Source organism: Capra hircus, chromosome 3, assembly GCF_001704415.2.
Source record: "Capra hircus breed San Clemente chromosome 3, ASM170441v1, whole genome shotgun sequence".
NCBI classification, from domain to species: domain Eukaryota; kingdom Metazoa; phylum Chordata; class Mammalia; order Artiodactyla; family Bovidae; genus Capra; species Capra hircus.
In genome coordinates, this window is record NC_030810.1 from 37938893 (window position 1) to 37960131 (window position 21239).

The following is a 21239-nucleotide window of genomic DNA, read 5'->3' on the forward strand; positions in this document are numbered from 1 at the left end:
TGTTTTCCAAGAGTAACAGAAATTAACCTATAAATCAATCACAAAAGAAAATCTGGGAAATTCAAAAGCATGTAGAAATTAAACAGTACACTTCTGAATAACTGACAATCAAAGACAAAATAACAAGGGAAATTAAAAAACACTTAAGATATAGGAAAATGAAAATATAAAATCCCCATTTAATATATCAATAAGGAAGCTCTCATATGGAAATTTATAGTTGCAAATGTTTATATTAAAAAAGAAAGGTCTCTAATCAGTAAGTTAAATTTACATCTTAGGAAACCAGAAAAAGAAGAGAAAGCTAAATCCAAAGCAAACATTAGAAAGGGTATCAAAAAAGACAACAGTTGAATGGAAATAAATGAAATATAAACTAAGAAAACAACAGGCAAAAAAAAATCATTGAAATCAAACATGGATTCTTCAAAAAGATAACATTTTTAAAACTTTAAAGTGATGAAGAAAAAATACATAAAAAGGACTCAAATTACTTAAATCAGGAATGAAAGAGGGAACAGCACTACAAATCTTAGAGAGAAAAAGGATTATATTAAAATACTACAAATACCTGTAGGTCAACAGTTAGATTAGACAACAATAAGATAATCTGAATGAAATGAGTATTTTTCTAGAAAGATATGCATTACTGAAACTGACTCAAGAAGGGAGAGAAAATATGAACAGATCTAAAATAAAAGATTTAGTTAGTAAAGAAAATACTTACCACAAAGAAATGACCAAGCCAAAATGGCTTGACTACTGAAAACTTTCAAACTTGCAATAAAAAATTAACACCAGCTGTTTACAAACTCTTCGAAAAACGGAAATAAATAATTCACAATTCATTTCTATGACACCAGTATTATCCTGATACCAAAATCAGAGAATACAAGGAAGAAAAACTATATACCAGTATCCCTCAGGAACATATTAATAGAAGCAAAATCACTATACAAAATACTAGGAAACAGGTTCTAAATAAACACCTATAAAAATTATTAACATATATCATGACCAAGTCAGACTTCTCCCAGAAATTTATTAGTCTGACATCCAAAACCAATCAATTGATGCAATACACCATACAAAAAGACTACAGGACAAAAACCAGACAAGTCATCTCAATAAAAGCAGAGAAAGCATTTTATTAATATAAAATCCAATATTGTTCCCTGATAAAAACACTCAAAAAGTTAGGACTGGAAAGAAACTTCCTCAAAATACTGTATTACATCTATGGAAAATCTACAGCAAACATCATACTTGATAGTGAAAAGACTGAATGCATTCCCTCTAAGTCAGGAATAAGGTGAGGACTAATACACTAGGTTCTTATTAAGACAGTTGGAAAAGAAAAATAAAGTCATTAAAATGGAAAAGGAAAAACTAAACCACTTTTTTAAAACTTATACACTAGGTTCTTGTCAAGACAATTACAAACGAAAAATAAAGACATTGAAATGGAAAAGAAAAAAGTAAACCAATTTTTATTTGCAGATGACACGATCTTGTATATAGAATCCAGAGTAGAAAAAAAATAGAATTAAAAAATTCAAAAAGGTTTCAAAGTACAAGATCAATATTAAAAAGCCAGCTGTATTTCAACCTCTAGAAATGAACATTATAAAAATGAAATTAAGAAAACAATTCCATTTAAAATAGCATCAAAAACAAAAAAAACACATGAACATACATTTAACAACAGAAGGGCAAGACTTGTACACTGAAAACTACAAAACACCATTTAAAAAAACTTAAGACCTAAATAAATGGAAAAACATTTCATGGACTGGAAGACTTAATACTGCTACGAGGGAAACTCTCCCCAAATTGATCTATTAAATCAATGTAATTTCTATCAAAATTCCAGCTGTTTTTGTGCAGAAATTAATAACAGATTCTAAACTTCTTACGAAAATACAAGAGCTCAAAATAGTCAAAAGAATCTTGAAAAAGTACTGGAGAACCCACATTCCCAATTTCAAAACTTACTGCAAAGCTGAAATTAAAAAGACAGTATAAAAATAGCATAAGCTTAGACATATCCATCAATGAAACAGAAATGAGAGTCCAGAAATAAAGCCACATATCTACAATCAATTGATTTTCAACAATTATGCCAAGACCATTTAATAGTGCAAGAATGATCTCTTCAACAAATGGTGTACGAACAACTAGATATCTACTTAGAAAAGATGAAGCTAACCCCTCCTTATCATGTACAAAAATTAACTCAAAATGAACTATACCCAAATGTAAGAGTTGTAATTGTGAAACTCTTAGACAAAAACATACAAGTAGCTCCTTTCCAGTCTTGAATTAGGTAATGCTATCTTAGGTACAATAGAAAAAGTATAAGTAAAAAAAGAAAAAATATCAAAGAAATTGAACTTCAAAATATAAAACTTCAGTGCTTCAAGCAATACCATCAAGAGAGTAAAAGGACAATCACAGGATGGAAGAAAATATCTTCAAATCCTTTATTAGATAAGGGACTTGTATCCAGAATATGCAGGAAAAGAAGTAACAGTTAGAACTGGACATGGAACAAAGCACTAGTTCAAAACTGGGAAAGGAGTATGTCAAAGCTGTATATGGTCACCCTGCTTATTTAAATTATACACAGAGCACATCATGCAAAATGCTGGGCTGGATGAATCACAAGTTGGAATCAAGATCTCCAGAAGTATCAACAGTCCCTAATATGCAGATGATACCACTCTAATGGCAGAAACTGAAGAGGAACTAAAGAGCTTCTTGATGAGGGTCAAAGAGGAGAGTGAAAAAGCTGGCTTAAAACTCAACATTCAAAAAATGAAGATCATGGCATCCAGACCCATCACTTTATGGCAAATAGATGGGGGGAAAGTGGAAACAGTGACAGATTTTATTTTCTTGGGCTCTAAAATCACTGCAGATGATGACTGCAGCCATGAAATTAAAATACATTTATCCCTTGGAAGAAAAGCTATGACAAACCTAGACAGTATATTAAAAAGCAGAGACATCAATTTGCTGACAAAGGCTTGTATAGTCAAAGTTTTGGTTTTCCAGTTGTCATGTATGGATGTGAGAGCAGGACCATAAAGAAGGCTGAGCGCTGAAGAATTGATAATTTTTAACTGCGGCACTGCAGAAGACTCTAGCAAGTCTCTTGTACAAGGAGACCAAACCATCAATCATAAGGAAATAAACCCTGAATATTCACTGGAAGGACTGATGCTGAAGCTGAAGCTCCAATACTTTGGCCACCAGATGCGAAGAGATAAACTCACTGGAAATGACTCTGATGCTGGGAAAGACTGAGGGCAGGAGAAGAAAGGGGCGACAGAGGATGAGATGGTTGGATGGCATCACTGACTCAATGGACATGAGTTTGGCAATCTCATAGGAGATGGTGAAGAACAGGGAAGCCTGGCGTGCTGCAGTCCACAGGGTCACAAAGAGTTGTACACGACTTAACGACTGAACAACAAATCTAGAATATATAAATGACTATTTATATAGTCATTTATAAATTATAACAATTATAACTTAATGATAAGAATATTAAAAAAGCTAGTTAAAAAATGAGCAAGTAAATAATAAGAAAAAAGTCATTTAAAAAATGGGAAAAAGATATATATTTCTCCAGAGAAGATATACAAACAATAAATGCACACAAAATGAAACTCAATATTATTAGCTATCAGGGAAAGGCAATTCCAAACCACAATGAGATACCACTTGATCTGCACTAGGATGGCTATATTCAAAGGACAGATAATAAAAGTACTGGCAAAGATGTGGAGAAATTGGAACCTTCATACACTGCTAGCATAATTTTTAAATGGTATGGCCACACTGGAAAACAGTCTGGCAGTTCGTCAAAAGGTTAAACAAAGAATTATATTACCAGAAATTTCATTTCTAGCTATCTGTCTAAGAGAAATGAAAGCATATGTCCACACAAACGCATGTACATGAATTTTCCTTGCAGCATTTTTATAATAAACAAAAAGCTGAAACAATCCAAGTGTCCATCAACTGATGAATGGATAATAAATGTAGTATATCCATACAAGGGACTATTATTCAGCAATAAAAAGAAATAAAATATTGATACATTTACAACATGGATAAACCTTTCAAACATTATGCTAAGTGAAAGAAGGTAGTCAAAAGATTACATATTGTATAATTCTATCAATATGAAATGTCTGGCACAGGCAAATCCATACAGACTAAACAGATTACAGGTTGGTTAGCACTGAGTGTGGGGACTTGAAGAGGATGAACAGTGACCATCAGTGAGTATCAAAGTGTTTCAAAATTAGATTGTGGTGACAGCTGCAGAAGCTTATGAGTATAACAAAAAACACTGAATTAGAAATCTTAAATGGGCAAATTATATGTGAATTACATCTCAATAAACCTGTTAAGGAGAAAAAGAAAACCCTTTCAATGCCTCATTACATTGCACATTGACAAATAAAACAAGCCTATGTAAGCAAAAACTATAGAACTATTTTATATAAAACACTCTTACCTCCAGTGCTTATTTCTACCTCTGTAGAATCTCTTTCCAAACTCCCAGCACTGCTAACAATATTCATTAAATGGATTGCAGTCCAAGCAAAAGGCATGCGATACTTCCCAAGTCTTTGACAAAACTGATCAGCTTGACTTTTCAGCTTCTCCAATTTTTCCTTATTCTGTAAAACAAAACTTTATACATTATATGATTATGCTCAAAAGAAATGAATTAAAGGCTATATCATAATATATAAAGGAAAATATAAAGGTTAACAATTTTCAATTCTCAGCAAGATGGAAAAACAATCCATACCTTTTAGCAATCAATTAACAGTGTATGCATACATGCTAATTTGCTTCAGTCATGTCTGACTCTTAGCGACCCTATGGACTGCCAGGCTCCTCTGTCCAAGGGATTCTCCAGGCAAGAATACTGGAGTGGGTTGCCATGCCCTCCTCCAGGGGATCTTCCCCACCCAGGGATTGAACTTGCATTTCCTGCCAGTTCCTACATTGCAGACCGATTCTCTACTGCTGAGCCACTGGGGAAGCCCCAATTAACAGTATATTAACTACTAAATGACCTTAACCAGTTCTGCAAATGCATCTAAAAGTCTTCAAAATTTGTTTGTCATGATGTTATTTGGGGATAAAACAAAGGAGAGCAAGTGTCAAGCATGTTAATGTACGACATGTACTATTTTATGAAAGAAATACAGTCATGTTCCAGTCATCAGCTGTCAATCACAAAATATTCTAGGTTATGACTTATTAATTTTTTTTATTCTATAAAAAAATGGAAGCATTTGGGCCACTTTGAAATAATCAATAACTTATGACATTATGATGTAGAAGTAGGTAGGGCACAAACAGACCAACAATAATATGTCCAGAATTGTGATAAGAGAAGCAAACAAAAAAAGTACATGGGGACTAAATCCTTGAAAAAGACTAATAATCCAAACAGTACATGCTTATCTGGAAGACAACCTGAAGCTGGCTCAACTTTTAGGCTATTCCTGAAACAAACACTAATGTGGCCTACAATAGTCAATCCATAGTTCAAGGGTGAAAATCTACACCAAAATCTCTCATGTGCTCTTTCCATATAAGATGTCAGTGAGGTCATACTCTAATGGCAGTGTCCTACCATGGGACTCAGGACTGAGAAAAGATGAAGGGATACCGAAATGATAAGAATGTTTTTTACTATGTCTGTTATACCTCCAAAACAGGTCCTTGCTTTAGGAGTACTTACAGAGAATCAAGGACCCATATTGAAATTACGTAAATATGTAAGGGAAGAGTGAAATAAGCCACAGTGACACACCTATGAGTTTCATATAACAGAGAAAATTTAATTTGTAAAATGACGACCTGGGAAAAGCCAGAATACTTTAACCCTACTTTCAACCAGATATCTAGGATCTAGGAATCAGAGAACATCATGTGCTCCGATGTACCCATATTAGAAAAAGAGGCTCAATTCTTGTTATAAATCTCAGAAAAACAGAAAGCAACAATTTTCTACATTTTGGTGATTTGTTCAATACTCCTCAAGCACACTTCTGCTGCCTGTCTGACATTAAATCATGTGTTCAAAGATCCAAAAATCACCTTTTACTCTTATAGCTAACTCAGAGTACCTAGAATTTGGTACCAATTATTCATCAACTATTTTTGCTTCATAAGTTTATCCAAATTCTATAAATCTGTTATCTGTTGGCAAAGGGGAGAATATATTTTCTATTTTAACAATATTCCTTAATTATCCGCCACTAGACTGATATCCAAAATTCATCTGCTTTGCTAGAAAAAGTTTCATCAACATCACTGTTGGGTTAAAAAAAAAAAAATCATGGTCCAGTGGTTTGAATTCCATAAATCCACTGCAGGGGGCATGGATCCCATTCTTAGCTGGGGATCCCAAAAGCTGCAAAGTGTAGCCAAAAAAAAAAAAATCACTATTTTGTAAATACAGAAAATTTTTCATTATTTAGGAATTAAACTGAATTACTTTCTCTCCAAGAAAAAAAAAATTTAAAGAGTCAACTAGTTTAGGGTTGGGGAGATGTCAAAGAATAGCACAGCACATGACTCAAACCAGATGACGAAGGAAATAAAGAAGAAAGAAAACAAGTAGGCCGCCAGAGAAAGAGAAGAAAATTTCAGTAGTAACATTATTTAATATGCTCAGTATAGTATCCTCTCAGATTGTAACTTTGGAGATCAGAGACTATTTAAGGCTGGGTTTGGTGACCTGAGGGGAATGGAGGGTGACTGCTAATGACGATGAAAGTGGGGGAATAAGAGGCATGAAACTCTACCTTGGTGGCGTCTGCTTCTTTGAAAATCATATACGGTTCTGCACACTCTCCAATGTCTCCCTGCTGCAGCACTTTTTCTAGCTGTCAAAGGCAAAAAAGGAAAGATTAATTAAGCTTAAAAATAAAAGCAATCAGCCTGGAATGCAAGGACGGTTCAACATACAAAAATCAATCAACTTAATACATCACATTAACAGAATAACAGAACAAAACCACATGACCATGTTAATTACTGCAGAAAAAAGAATTGGACAATTCAACACCCTTTCATGATTTAAAAAAAAAAAAATCAACAAACTTGGAAAAGAAGAAAACTACCCCAATAAGAGCCCATCTATGAAAAGTTCACATCTAACATCTTATTCAATGTTGAAAAACTGAAAGCTTTTCCTTTAGAATCAGGAACAGGATAAGAATGTTAACTTTCACCAATTCTATTGAACAAAATACTAGAAGTCTGAGCCAGAGCAATGTGACAAGAAAAAGGACGCCCAAAAAAGAAACAAAAACATTCAAATTTAAAAAGGAAGAATTTAAATTATCTCTATTTACAGCCAACATGATCTTTTACAGAGAAAATCCTAATATTCCACAAAAAAACAATTCAGTTCAGTTCAGTGCAGTCACTCAGTCGTGTCCGACTCTTTGCGACTCCATGAACCGCAGCATGCCAGGCCTCCCTGTCTATCACCAACTCCCGGAGTCTACCCAAACCCATGTCCATTGAGTCGGTGATGCCATCCAGCCATCTCATCCTCTGTTGTCCCCTTCTCCTCCTGCCCCCAATCTTTCCCAGCATCAGGGTCTCTTCCAATGAGTCAGCTCTTTGCATCAGGTGGCCAAAGTATTAGAGGTTCAGCTTCAACATCAGTCCTTCCAATGAACACCCAGGACTGATCTCCTTTAGGATGGACTGGTTGGATCTCCTTCCAGTCCAAGGGACTCTCAAGAATCTTCTCCAAAACCACAGTTCAAAAGCATCAATTCTTCGGCACTCAGCTTGCTTTATAAGTCCAACTCTCACATCCATACATAACCACTGGAAAAACTATAGCCTTGACTAGACAGACCTTTGTTGACAAAGTAACGTCTCTGCTTTTTAATATGCTTTCTAGGTTGGTCATAACTTTCCTTCCAAGGAGTAAGCGTCTTTTAATTTCATGGCTGCAATCACCATCTGCAGTGATTTTAGAGCCCAGAAAAATAAAACCATCCACTGTTTCCACTGTTTCCCCATCTATTTGCCATGAAGTGATGGGACCAGATGCCATGATCTTACTCTTTACAACTAATAAATAAATAAACTCAGCAAAGTTGAAGGATACAAAATGAACAAAATAAGTTGTATTTCTATACCCTAACAAGCAATTCAAAAAGGAAATTAAGAAAATAATTCCATTTATAATATCAAAAAGAATAAAGTACTGAAGTATAAACCAAAAAGCTGAAAGATTTGTAATCTGAAAACTGTAAAGAGTTAAATAATTTTCTACAAGAATGCCAAGACTATTCAATGGGGAAAGAATAGTTTTTCCAACAAATGGTGTTTAAAAAATCCCTAAATTTCTAAAGGCAAAAGAATAAAGTTGAACCCTCACATTATATACAAAAATTAACTCAAAACAGATCAAAGACCATCCCCCCAAAAAAACCCTAAAACTATAAAACTCCTAGAAGAAAAATAAAGGAAAAGCTTCATGTGATTAAATTTAGTAATAGATTCTTGGATTTTACACAATAAAAGCAAAGGCAACAGAAGTAAAAATCATTAAACTGGATTACATCAAAATGTAAAACTTTTATATGATAGGACACAATCTACAGGGAGAAAAGGCAATTCTCAGAATGAGAGAGAAAATACTTGTAAATCATATAACTGATAAAGAATTAATATCCAAAACAGATAAAGAACTCCTACAACTGAAGAGAATAGCAAATAACCTGATTTTTAAATGAGCAAAGGATTTGAACAGACATTTCGCCAAAGAAGTCAAACAAGTATCTAAGAAACATATGACAAACACACTCAACATCATTAATCAATTTGCTGTTGTTCTTTAGTTGATAAGTCATGCCTGACTCTTCTGTGACTCCATGGACTATAGCCTGCCAGGCTCCTCTGTCCATGGGATTTCCCAGGCAAGAATACTAGAATGGATTACCAATTCCTTCTCCAGGGGAATCTTTCTGACCCAGGGATTGAACTGACATCGCCTGCATTGGCAGATGGATTCTTTATCACTGAGCCACCTGAGAAGCCCTTCACTAATCCCTGAGCTTCCCTGGCGGCTCAGCGGTATCACTGGGCCTCCCTGTGATGCTGGTGGTTTAACTGAAAGGAGTATGTAAATCAACTGACCAACCTGCAGGCACCTGGAAGGAGCACAAGCACCTAACAGAGTACAGCCTAGATCAGCTGACCACCAGACAACTTAGACGCGTGAACTAAACAAATGCTTACTGTTGGGTGCCACGGAGATTTCTGTCTTTTTGTTCTTGTAGAGGAATAACTAACGAATATATAGACCAAGGGAATTTTCTCTCAAAAAACAAAATTATATTGCTGGACTATGATAAAAGAAAACTTTTAAATATAATTTCTTTAAAATTTGTACACATCTTAACTTGTTCATATTTTTGAAATTACACAAAAGTCTTTTTCTGTTTATATACAAATTTTTATGTGTGCTTAGGTATATGTGTATGATTTTACACAATTGGCATCATATGGTATGAACCATCTCATTTTCAAGCAGACAGTATTCCAATCATCATCGCTATCTTTCTAGTTCATTCCCTCAAATATGTTCTATTTTATGAAAACTTACTATTTTCCCATGTAAAATAATGGTGTATACACATTTGTCAATTATTTTAATATCTAGAACTTTACTTATAAGTGACTTTCTGAAGACCACTGCTGCTAAATCTTTGCTTGGAGAATTGTTCATTGTAACTAAGATTTATTTTAACCTGAATTCATAGGAATCTATCCACAAATTAGGACATTATTCCTGTGGGTAAATAAAATTCATTTCATGACAATCTACTTTATAACCTTATTATAAAATTCATTACCTTTTTATGATAATTTTAAGGTAAAATGATTAAAGACTATATTTTAGGCAACTCTCAAGTCAAGGTCAAGTTAAGGTAAATAATTATTAAGTTATCCTAAGCTAGGTAGCTTAGTATTCAAATTTTAGTATCTGTAATCCTTATTCTTAATTGATTGATAGTCAAATCATAATGCTCCATGATTTCAATGATTTAATTTTAATATTTATATAATTTAGGAACTGCATGATAAAACCACAGTATATATAGCTCCATATCCAAATAACCATAGATGGTTAGTTTAATATGCCAACGCAGCTAAGTTATCAAATACCAGTCAAGATGTTGCTGTGAAGGTATTTTTTTAGAGGTGATTAACTTTTAAATCAGTAGACTGAGTAAAGCAATTACCCTTCATAATGTGGGCGGCCTTATCCAGTTAGTTGAAGACCTCAAGAACAAAGACTGCTGCTGCTGCTGCTGCTAAGTCGCTTCAGTCGTGTCCGACTCTGTGCGACCCCATAGACGGCAGCCCACCAGGCTTCTCTGTCCCTGGGAGTCTCCAGGCAAGAACACTACAAAGACTAAGGTTTCTCAAAGATGGATTCTCAAGACTACAACATAGCAATCCTCCATATGTACATGTACCTTCCTCCTATTGATCTGCTTATTTAGAGAATTCTAATAAAGCTTCCCACTCAAGAAGAATTCAGGTAGCACCTATAGTATACATCCAATATTGTGTTAAAAATATTAACATGAAAAAATAGGCAAAGATAAAATCTTTGACCTTAAAAAGCTTGTGATATTGACAGGCAGACAAGTACACAGACATAACACAAATAAACAAATATATTTAACATTATTCTCACCTTTATTACAAGAAAAACATCTTGGGAAGGGTAAGTGATAGAAAAAATAGCTGATCTTGCCAGGGTGGTAATGGCAGCAGGTGGAACATGTGGACGTAATAATCCTTTCATCTGCTCAGAATTAAGGTCAAAATAAAAGTTTTCTGAAATCTAAAACACATATTCATATGTTAAATTTAAAACCTGTGCATTTTATAAACACTCATAAAAACCATAAATAGTCAGTCTTAAAAGATTACAGTTATTAAACAATTATACTAACATACAACGTACCATACATTTCACTATCAGTGAAGATATACAAAGATCTTTACACATCTAAATCAAAACAAAAAGAATTAATGCAAAAACATATTCTAAAGAACCATATCCCATACTCTTTTAGTAAGAAATTTGACTTCTGATAAAAGTATTTAAAGAAACTACTATTAAGATGAATTACCCCAAGCTGAGTCTTTGAAAATTTAAATAACATTTCAGAAGATGTGATTTAGTAAATACAAGATGCTGGAGTAGAGTTCCACAATATGCTGACAGCAGAAGTCATTAAAGGCATTTCACCTTTCTACTGCATTGGGAGGCTTAGAATACTAAAAATGCTGTATGATAAGTCCTCTGAAAAACTCCTAAGTGTAACAAAGATATAACAGCAAAACCAAGAGCAATATTTTAGACAAGAATATTTAAAATATAAATAAATGATCTTTTAATAATAGCTAGTGAGAATTTAAAAATTACATCAACAAAACGTCACTGTCACCATCAATCGAACTCTTTATACATCATTTGCCTAAGATGCTTTTCTTGTATAAAGTTACTCCTGCTACTTTTTGGAACTCTTTCAATGAAACAAAAAATAAGTCAACTAAACTATTTTACAGTAGGAAAATAATGTCTCACAGTTCTATTTTCTTTTTAAAAATATCCATGTTTAATAATAGTCTCAAAAAATCATTATCTTATAAAACAAATTAGAAACAGGTTTCAGAACCCCTGATTGTGACAAAAGACTACGTTCAAATTATATAACCTTACCTTTTTCTTTTCTTTCACATCATACAAAGCCAAACTTGCAAAAATGGGTTCAATTTCAATCTCAAACCTTTAGGAAGGAGAAGGATGAGTTTTAAATATATACATAAAATACACAGTTCGAGAGAAATTCTCATTCCAAAAATAAATTCTCTCTATACCTTGTACTTTTATCTACCTGTCTTATACCATCTATACTACCCATCTTCCTTGAACACACTTTTCCATGTATATCTTCCACAGTCTAAATCAACTGTTAGCACATACTTCAAAAGCTTAAAAAAGAAGTCCACCCCCTGGTGGCGCTAGTGGTAAAGAACCGGCCTGCCTACACAGGGGAAATGAGAGATGTGGATTTGATCCCTGAGTGGTGAAGATCCCCTGGAGAAAAGCATGGCAACCCACTCCAGGATTCCTGCCTGGAGAATCCCATGGACAGAGGAGCCCCACGGGATACCGTCCACAGCATCACAAAGAATCGGACGAGACTGAAGAGACTTAATACACACCATGAAACAAATATAAAATCTACTCTAAGGAAAAAGATACTACTGGTATTTCTCAAGCCAAGAACAGTGTCTGATAAATACTACAGATTTCAGTGAATGTTTTTTCAAGTTTTAAGATAATTATATAACTGAGGCAAAGAGTCATCTTCACCTGTGAGCCAAAAGTGCTCTGAAGTTCAGCTTCATAGGTAAGGTTAAATGCTTGGAAGCATTTAAAATTATGTATAGAACAATACTTTTCGAAAGGACACAAACACAAATCTACTAGGATTTTTTTTTTTTTTACTGGTACTCAAAACATTACTCCAGAAAAGAAAAGTTATATAGTAAACAAAATAAATACTCACTTTAGTGATAAACATTTTACAAGAAGTCTTTGACCAAAATGTTCTTTGGGCACATCAGGAACACTAAGTCGTTCTATTGGCTCTTCCTGCAAATTAACAAGCAACACCCAAATGAACATGCTTACCATGTTTCAACCCTTTACAATTTATTTTTTAAGAACTTATTTTATTAACCTACTAGTTTTAGTCTTCACAAGTAAGCAAAGAAAAGAATGGCCTATTTATCATCAAACTAAAGTCATTAGATTGTGTGTTCAATTATATTTCATTTACAAAAAGCTTAGCTATATTTCCATTAAGTTCTATTCCCCACATTTATCATAAAACTATTAATATATACAGTTCATACTCTCAAAACATCTATCTCTATAATCTTTTGCTTCTTTATCCAAGTTTCTATACCTCATCTGGTGATGGATGCAAGGCAAAGAGTTCCTTGTGACGGTTTGATTTCCTTTGCTCATCATTCTGACGGTCTATTTCTTCGTTTGGAGTTCGATCAAGTAAATTGGGAAGCAAAGCATCAGGAAGTGAATTTTTCAAGTCAAAAATACTGCAGGCCCAGCTACCCCTTGGAGTATCGTCTATTGACATTGAACGTCTTTTAAGATCATCCTGCCATGCAAAACATTAAATATATTAATCAATGAATAAAAAATAAACTATTTTAAAAGAACATCTTATAGTCATTTAAAAATAAAAGTATTACTTGTTCATCCTGGTAGTTGTTGCCATCTGGAGCGTCATCAGATTCAAACACCTGTTTCGGCAAACCTTTTTGCCTTTCTTTCTGTTTATCTAATGTATTAGGATTAAATCCTGTTCCCAGTTTATGATATCTATTCAAAATAAAATAGTTAAGTAAATATCAATTTTCCGAAAATTTTTCATGTTCATCATCATTATATAATAAGCTAACTCTTCTCCATACCATTTCTTTACATAGTAAGAATATATTCTGGCAGTTTTGAGTATATTAAACATTTAAGAAGAAGTGAAGTCATCCAATCATGTCCAACTCCTTGCGACCCCATGGACTGTAGCCTGCCAGGCTCCTCCATCCACTGGATTTTCCAGGCAAGAATACTGGAGTGGGTTGCCATTTCCTTCTCCAGGGGATCTTCCTGACCCAAGGACTGAACTGGGGTATCCCACATTACAGGCAGACTCCTTAACGTCTGAGCCACCAGAGGAGTCCCATTAAACATTTAACCAAAGGTTTAAGAAAACGTCCATCCAAAGTTCCTTTAATCCAACTAGACAGCAGATTATGAGTTTCCAGAAGTAAATCATAATGTCCTTCTTTTCATGACAATCCTGGGGATATACTGTATTTTAAGTTGTACTTTCAATTAAGAAAACTGGTCAGTAAAAAGAAATGATGGGAAGCCAGGTTAAAAATAAAATGAAAGAGTAGAAAATATAAACTGCATTCATAACAGTATAAATTTTTAAAAGGCAAAATACAGAGAAAGTATTGAACCATTAAGTTTCAAACAGCCAAAAAAAATTTTGCTGTACCTCATTATGTATAAAAGATCTCAAGCAACCTAAAGCTTCAGACTTCTAAAGTGAAAAACAGCAAGATCTACACCATTGTGTGTGTGTTTATAAATATATATATTTACATATATACTTCACATATATTGTTATATAATATATATATTAGGCTAAGAACTCTTAATACAAGCTTTTTTCCAAACACCCCAATATCCAAGATTATCAGAGACACTACAATCAAGAGCATTTACTGTGCCATACCTCATATAGTCACATTGGGGGAAATTTTAATTGAAGTATAAACAATTATAATTACCAGAGGATATTATGGTTTATCAGTCAATTGATGACACAGTAAATAAACATACCCGATATGAATTATTTACACTGCGTCTTGTTGCTAAAGGTACTGAAACAGCAGCTACATGATGTTCATATCATAGCATAATCATAGAATAAAAAACAGCAGTTTTCTCTGGAAGAACCAAAACAAAGATATGCAATACAGTAACATGAAAGTATTACTCAAAAGCAGATGTTCTAATATTTCATGAAAGTTTAAAGTGCCTTAGTTTGTGTAAAAGTGTTTCCAAAGTGACAAAGTGTGAATTCAAACACAAGCCTGATTAACTAAAAATCATGTTAACTAAAGACAAATAGATAAAACTTTATAGCCAAAACCATCACTAGATAATTTTTGAAAGATACTGAACTGTTTTCTAGTCTTTACATCTTTTGTTCTCAATGGAAATATTTGTATTTTAAAGGACAAAATACACTGTTGCTTTTCTATATGAAAAAGTTTTCTTTAAAAATATTTTATTATTACAGAACCAATCCATGTTCATTGCTGAAAATTTAAAAATACAGACTTGTAAAATCATTATATTTCTACTACTCAGAGATTATCAGTGTTGAACACTCCTATTATTTAACTAACTGGACCTTTTCCTAGCATATATATTATATACACACATACATACTTATAGTATTTGTATTTTTAATAAAAATGAGATACAGTGGAAAAGAGTACCTTGATTTGTGACGTTTTATATCTAAGCTACTCTAATAAGCCAGAATACTATTGAATTTTATGTTCTAAAAAACCAATAATATGAAATTCAAGAGTACTGAGATGAAGGACATGATTTATGATTAATACTCTTCTGTATTATCATTCTGTTCCTCTAGTTAGTCGCTATGAGGCTCTACATGATCATCCATCCACCAATGCCTTTTCTTTGACTTTGCATCTTAGCATTCTCTCCTTCAAATTATTCTGTTCCAGCCACATCGATCATTTGGTATTTCTTAAACAGTCCTAGCATGCTTCCAATATGGAACCATTGCAGGTACTGCTCTTTCTCTGTCAAATACACTCCTTCCCATGATAAACGGATGGCTTACTCCTTAACTTCCTTTAGGTCTTTGCTGAAAGTCATCTTCTCAGAAAGGCCTCTTCTGATTAGTTATATAAAGTAAAAACACCTCTGCTTGGCTTGCCCTACCCCCACATATTACTTTCTTTCTCTACAAGACTTCCCTCCACCACAACTATTAAATATTTATCTGTGTTTATTTATTGTCTATTGCCTTCAACCCCAAGTAGAATGCAGGCTCCATGAAGGCATGGAGTTTGTTTTGTTGACTGATGTATCATCACTGCTTAGTATAGTGCCTGGCACATATGAGCCTCACAATAAGTATCTTCTGAATAAATGAATGAATATTAAGCACTTTCTATCCTTTTACCCTTCTGTGCTGAATTATGGAAGGATTTTTTGGTTTCATCTCACAACTTACTATTCCACTTTTCAGTCACATCTACTCCACCATTAAACCCATCCAGAGTTTTAAATTTTTTTTCACTGAACAAAATTTTCACTTCCATAGATAACTAGCTGAGTTTTTATATGGTTACAGTATCTTCTCATATCTCTTTGAGGATATTAGTTATACATATGGTTCTTGATCTGTGTTCTATTAGCTATTTCCTAAATCATTAGCTCTTTATTTGTGGTTTGATAATTCTCTTTCAAGTGCACTTTGGTTTAGATTGGTTGTTTGTCCTCAATCACGTCTGACTCTTTGAGACCCCATAGACTGTGGCCCACCAGGCTCCTATGTCCATGGAGTTTCCTAGGCAAGAATACTGCAGTGGGTTGCCATTCCTTACTCCAGGGGATCTGTCCAACCCAGGGACTGATCCTACATCCCTTGCCTCTTCTGCACTGGCAGGCAGTTTCTTTACCAACTGCACCACCTTGGAAGCCCAAGTGAACTGGTCCCCATCAACTAGCTGGCCATTCTAGGTTCTAACACTCATTTTTTAATTTGTAAGTGCGTATCTGTCTGGGAAATACTGTATCTCCTTCGCCAAACATATATCCAGTGATTATGGAGAAGAGGCACCTCATGCTTTCAAGGTAGTGTCTGCCAGTCTTCTGGGTATGAAGGCTCCTTCTTTTTATTCCAAGGTATGCCCACCCTGGGCACTACACTATGATCTCTGTGGTGTGCTTAGTCAGTCGTGTTCAACTCTCTGCAACCCCATGGACTGTAGCCTCCCGGGCTCCTCAGTTCATGGGGATTCTCCAGGCAAGAATACTAGAGTGGGTTTCATGCCCTCCCTCCAGAGGATCTTCCCAATCTAGGTCTCCCGCATTGCAGGCAGATTGTTAACCATTTGAGCCACCAGGGAAGCACTAGGTTCTCAAGCCACCACTATTCGTGCTGTTAAAATAGGAATACTTCTACTCCCATGTCTATGCATAAAGGCATAGGAGGTTTTAAAATAACCACATGTCCAACATTTACCCCAGGTAAATGTCACCCCCCTTCTACTGCCTGTATTCACTGAGCCTAACATTCTATTGAACTCTGGGCATGTATCTTCTCCTTGGATTATTTTGTACTGTGGTTTTCTATTGTTTCCAATCACACCTATCTTTTCTATTTTAGGGACACTTTAAAACTTCTAGACTACCAAAAGTACCCCTTTCATCTTCCATTTACCACTAAAAATATCTAGTATAACAGAAAAAAACATAAGCATTAGAGTCTGATGCCCCTAGGTTCTAATCCTAACAATCCCACTTTTTGAATATGGGACCTCAAAGAAATTACTTAACTACTCTAAGCCTAAGTTACCTCATCTATTGGAATCTTAAATGAACATAAAATACCCAGTAAAATGCCCAGCATATAGCAAAAAAAAAAAAAAACATAAATGTTAACTACCATACCCTCTTGGCTTAAATCAAGGTGAGCAACCCCATGATTACCGTTAAGTAGCAGATTCCAGATTCCATGAGGTTAATATATTTTGCAACTAATCTCTTTTTGTTAACATTTCTGATTATAAGCTTCCAACATACAAGCAGATGTAAAGACTTTTGAGTTATCTCACAGAGGAACAGTATTCTTCAGTAATCTGTAAAATCTGGCTATTGAAATACTTATCAAAATTGTAAGTTCATAAAAACAGCTCTTCTTTATAAAGGGTAGCAGACTGTGCTTTTATTAGGTCACACTAAAACTAAAAAGCATGTCAGCAGTATCCCCAAGAGTGATACTTAGCACAATATTAAACGCAGTGAAATAAGACAGAAGGGCAACACAGTAAGCAATGAACACATCACTGTTGCTAGCACAATTCAGCACAGGAAGCTTCATTTCTCAAAACTGTAATGTCTTAACAGAATTTTACACTACTTTAGTAATTATGCTTCCTTTAGAAAAACAGAATGAGGCCAAGAACATTCAGCATAAAGACTCTCTTCACTATGCAAGTTAGCAAAGGAAAAGTAATTTTATTTCTTAATCTGACTTGATATTTCAAACACCATCCACTAGGAACAAATGTTGTGGCAAAACATTATTTTTACAAATACTTACTTGACTGGATATACAGGTCAAGGACCTATAAATATTCAGCTGGTTAATAAACGGCCAAGACCTTTCAAACAGCCTGATCTAGAAAACTAGCTGTTAAATTTAACTTAATCAATTCAATAAATTGGATCCATTTGACAAATATAAATTATTCATCAATATTTACCCATGATTTCCCAAAAGACTACTACAAGTCATTATTATTACATATTATTAGTAATTATTAATGATCTGTAATAACAGAAATACTATCCCCAGTTCAGTTCAGTTCAGTTGCTCAGTCTTGTCCAACTCTTTGAGACCCCATGGACCGTAAAACGCCAGGCTTCCCTGTCCATCACCAACTCCCGGAGCTTACTCAAACTCATCTCCATGGAGTATTATTTTATAAGGAGAATAAGAGAAAGCTAAGTGTGGAACTTCTAAGGAGAAAATATCTATATGCAAAGGTTCTCCTATTACTTTTTCAGCTATTTTTCAAATGAATTTTCAGTTCTCATAATTAGCAGTAACCTACCTTAATCCATTTATAGATCCTGCTCAGTATTTTTAAATATCACAATGAATATACAACTTACTTTCTGATCACAATTGCCCAGTCTTCTGTATAACTTCTAATACAATCTCTAACATGTGGATCCATTTCACTGTTTTAAAAAAGAAAATATATTTATAATTTAGACAGGAAAGCACTGACGTTTATGAATTTTGCTGCTGCATTCTCGTTGAATACCAACCACCACAAGAAGCGGAATCCGAATAAAACAATGGAAGCCAGTTGTTTTATAGTTACACTAAAATCAGAAATAGGTAGATGTCTCCTTACCTTTCTTCAGGTACAGCTGAAACAAGAGTTCTGCAGTCCCTAGGACTATAAACCACTTCAATATCATCTGGAGGGAATTCAACCAAATCCCTTAAAGGTCCAGAGTCCACAGCTAAAGGATGAGTAAGGAGGTAATCTTCCAAATCCACTGGGTCTACTGCTTCAGTAAGCGGCACCTTTATAAAGTGGCGTGGGTGAGAGGTGGGTAGAAAGGAACAGATGGATACAAGAATTTTAAAACTTTATAAAGGAAATTTATTATTTTTAAAAATGTATTTTTCTCGTTATCTCTAAAATGTCAACAGATATTCAGCCAGATGTGCTAAAGAAATCACAGGTGTTGGCCTTCCTACAGTTCTTTGTGCTTGAGTCAAACTTTCTTTTGATTGTCTTGCTTCAATTTTGCCCTTAACTCCCACATAAAAACAGTAAGATAATTAACAGGTTTATAATACTTAACAATGACAAAATGCTCACTGAAGGAATTCTTTTTTATAATTTAGAATTTTCATTTCTAAGTTTCTTAATGGTGTCTTTATTGTTACTGCCGATTACCCTAGTAAAAACATATAGCATACTGTGGTAGGCTGAAAAATGGCCCTCCAAAAGATCGCCACATCCCAATCCATGAACCTTAAAATGTCAAAATAAACAGATAAACAAAATACAAAATAAAACACTATTTGAAGATACCATTAAGGATCTTAAAATAGGGACATTATCCTGGATTATCTGAGTGGGTCCGAAAGGCAATCATATATATCCTTTTACGAAGACAGAGGGAGATATGGGCCACACCAAGGGGAAAACCATATGAAGAAACAGAAAAGAGAGATTTGGAGATTCTCGCCTTCCTGATAGAAGTGATATAACCACAAGCAGCCATCAGAATCTGGAAGAAGCAATAAAGTGATACTAAAAGGAGCCTCTGAAGAAAAGCTGACCTTGCCAATACTCTGATTTCTACCCACTGATACTGATTCGAAACTTTTGGACTCCAGCATTGTGATAGAGTACATTTCTGTTGTTTTAAGCCACCTGCTGCTGCTGCTGCTAAGTTGCTTCAATCGTGTCTGACCCTGTGCAACCCCAAAGACGGCAGCCCACCAGGCTTCCCCGTCCCTGGGATTCTCCAGGCAAGAACACTGGAGTGGGTTGCCATTTCCTTCTCCAATGCATCGAAGTGAAAAGTGAAAGTGAAGTCGCTCAGTCGTGTCTGTCTCTTCACAAGCCCCTGGACTGCAGCCTACCAGGCTCCTCCGTCCATGGGATTTTCCAGGCAAGAGTACTGGAGTGGGGTGCCATTGCCTTCTCCGTTTAAGCCACCTAGCTTGCAGTAACACAGACCATATTAAAAGTATTATTAGCAATAACAGAATATTTGTGGCATTCCTTAGCCAAGCTGAAATAATAGTTTTTGATGAGGTATTCTACTTCTTGTCTAATTCAAGAAAGAAAAATTATTCAGGCAAAACTATAAAGGATCTTATCTTTTCATATATTAACATAAAAAATGTGCAGCTATAGATCAATGAAAATAAGAATATATTATTTTTCAAGATATGCAATCAGGTAAAAAATACTCCGACTTGCTACCATGCAAGTTCACATTACTACAGAGAAGGTGCTTTAATCTAAACTTCACTGGACTGAACAACTAAACAGAGCTGTTAAAACAACATTTTAAAGATATAAGTAAAATACTGAATAATTATAATATCATAAATACTCAAAGGATAGTAACAATTATTGTCATTATCTTTATGTGTTTTCTCATTTAAACCTCCCCCAAATCCTGTAAGTTAGAGATAATTACTATTTCAATTCTACAAATAAAGGCAATTGTGGTCAAAGAAGTTAACTTCTGGAAATAACAGCCACAAAATGATGCAGCAAACTTTCAAACTGAGTCTTCAAAGTCTAAAATTCATGGTTTTCTCTCTCATAAGCATTCTATCTCACTATTTCATCAAGTATATAAATACACTATCATGACATTCTTTGTAGAAGCAAAGAAGCAATTCATCAAGGAAAGGGAAATCTTTTTCAATTACTGTTGCTGGAAAAGTTGGATAACTATATGGGGAGGAAATGAACCTCAATCCTTACATCACAACATGTACAAAAACTAAACTGAGATGGATCATAGATACAAACATAAATGCTAAAACTACAAGGCTGCTAGAAGAAAATAGAATATCTTCAGAAAATAGAAGTAGGCAGAGGTTTATATTTAGGTCTTTGATCCATTCTGAGTTTATCTTTGTGTATGGTATTAGGAAGTATTCTGATTTCATTCTTTTGCACGTAGCTGTCCAATTTTCCTAGCACTACTTATTGAAGAGACTCTCAACACT

General features: G+C 34.5%; 1 protein-coding gene across 5 annotated transcripts in view; it reads right to left on the reverse strand.

Annotated features, from left to right (window-relative positions):
• Positions 1–21239, reverse strand: part of DOCK7 (dedicator of cytokinesis 7) — a 191425-nt gene that overhangs the window by 132898 nt on the left and 37288 nt on the right. For all 5 annotated transcript variants that reach the window (XM_018044971.1, XM_018044997.1, XM_018044990.1 and 2 more), the window contains exons 3-11: positions 18883–19058; positions 18635–18703; positions 13372–13501; positions 13065–13277; positions 12663–12748; positions 11810–11876; positions 10775–10924; positions 6846–6926; positions 4532–4697 (exon numbers count right to left, since the gene is read on the reverse strand). In XM_018044971.1, coding sequence (XP_017900460.1) covers positions 4532–4697; positions 6846–6926; positions 10775–10924; positions 11810–11876; positions 12663–12748; positions 13065–13277; positions 13372–13501; positions 18635–18703; positions 18883–19058 — 1138 coding nt within the window. The remainder of the gene's footprint in view (positions 1–4531; positions 4698–6845; positions 6927–10774; positions 10925–11809; positions 11877–12662; positions 12749–13064; positions 13278–13371; positions 13502–18634; positions 18704–18882; positions 19059–21239) is intronic.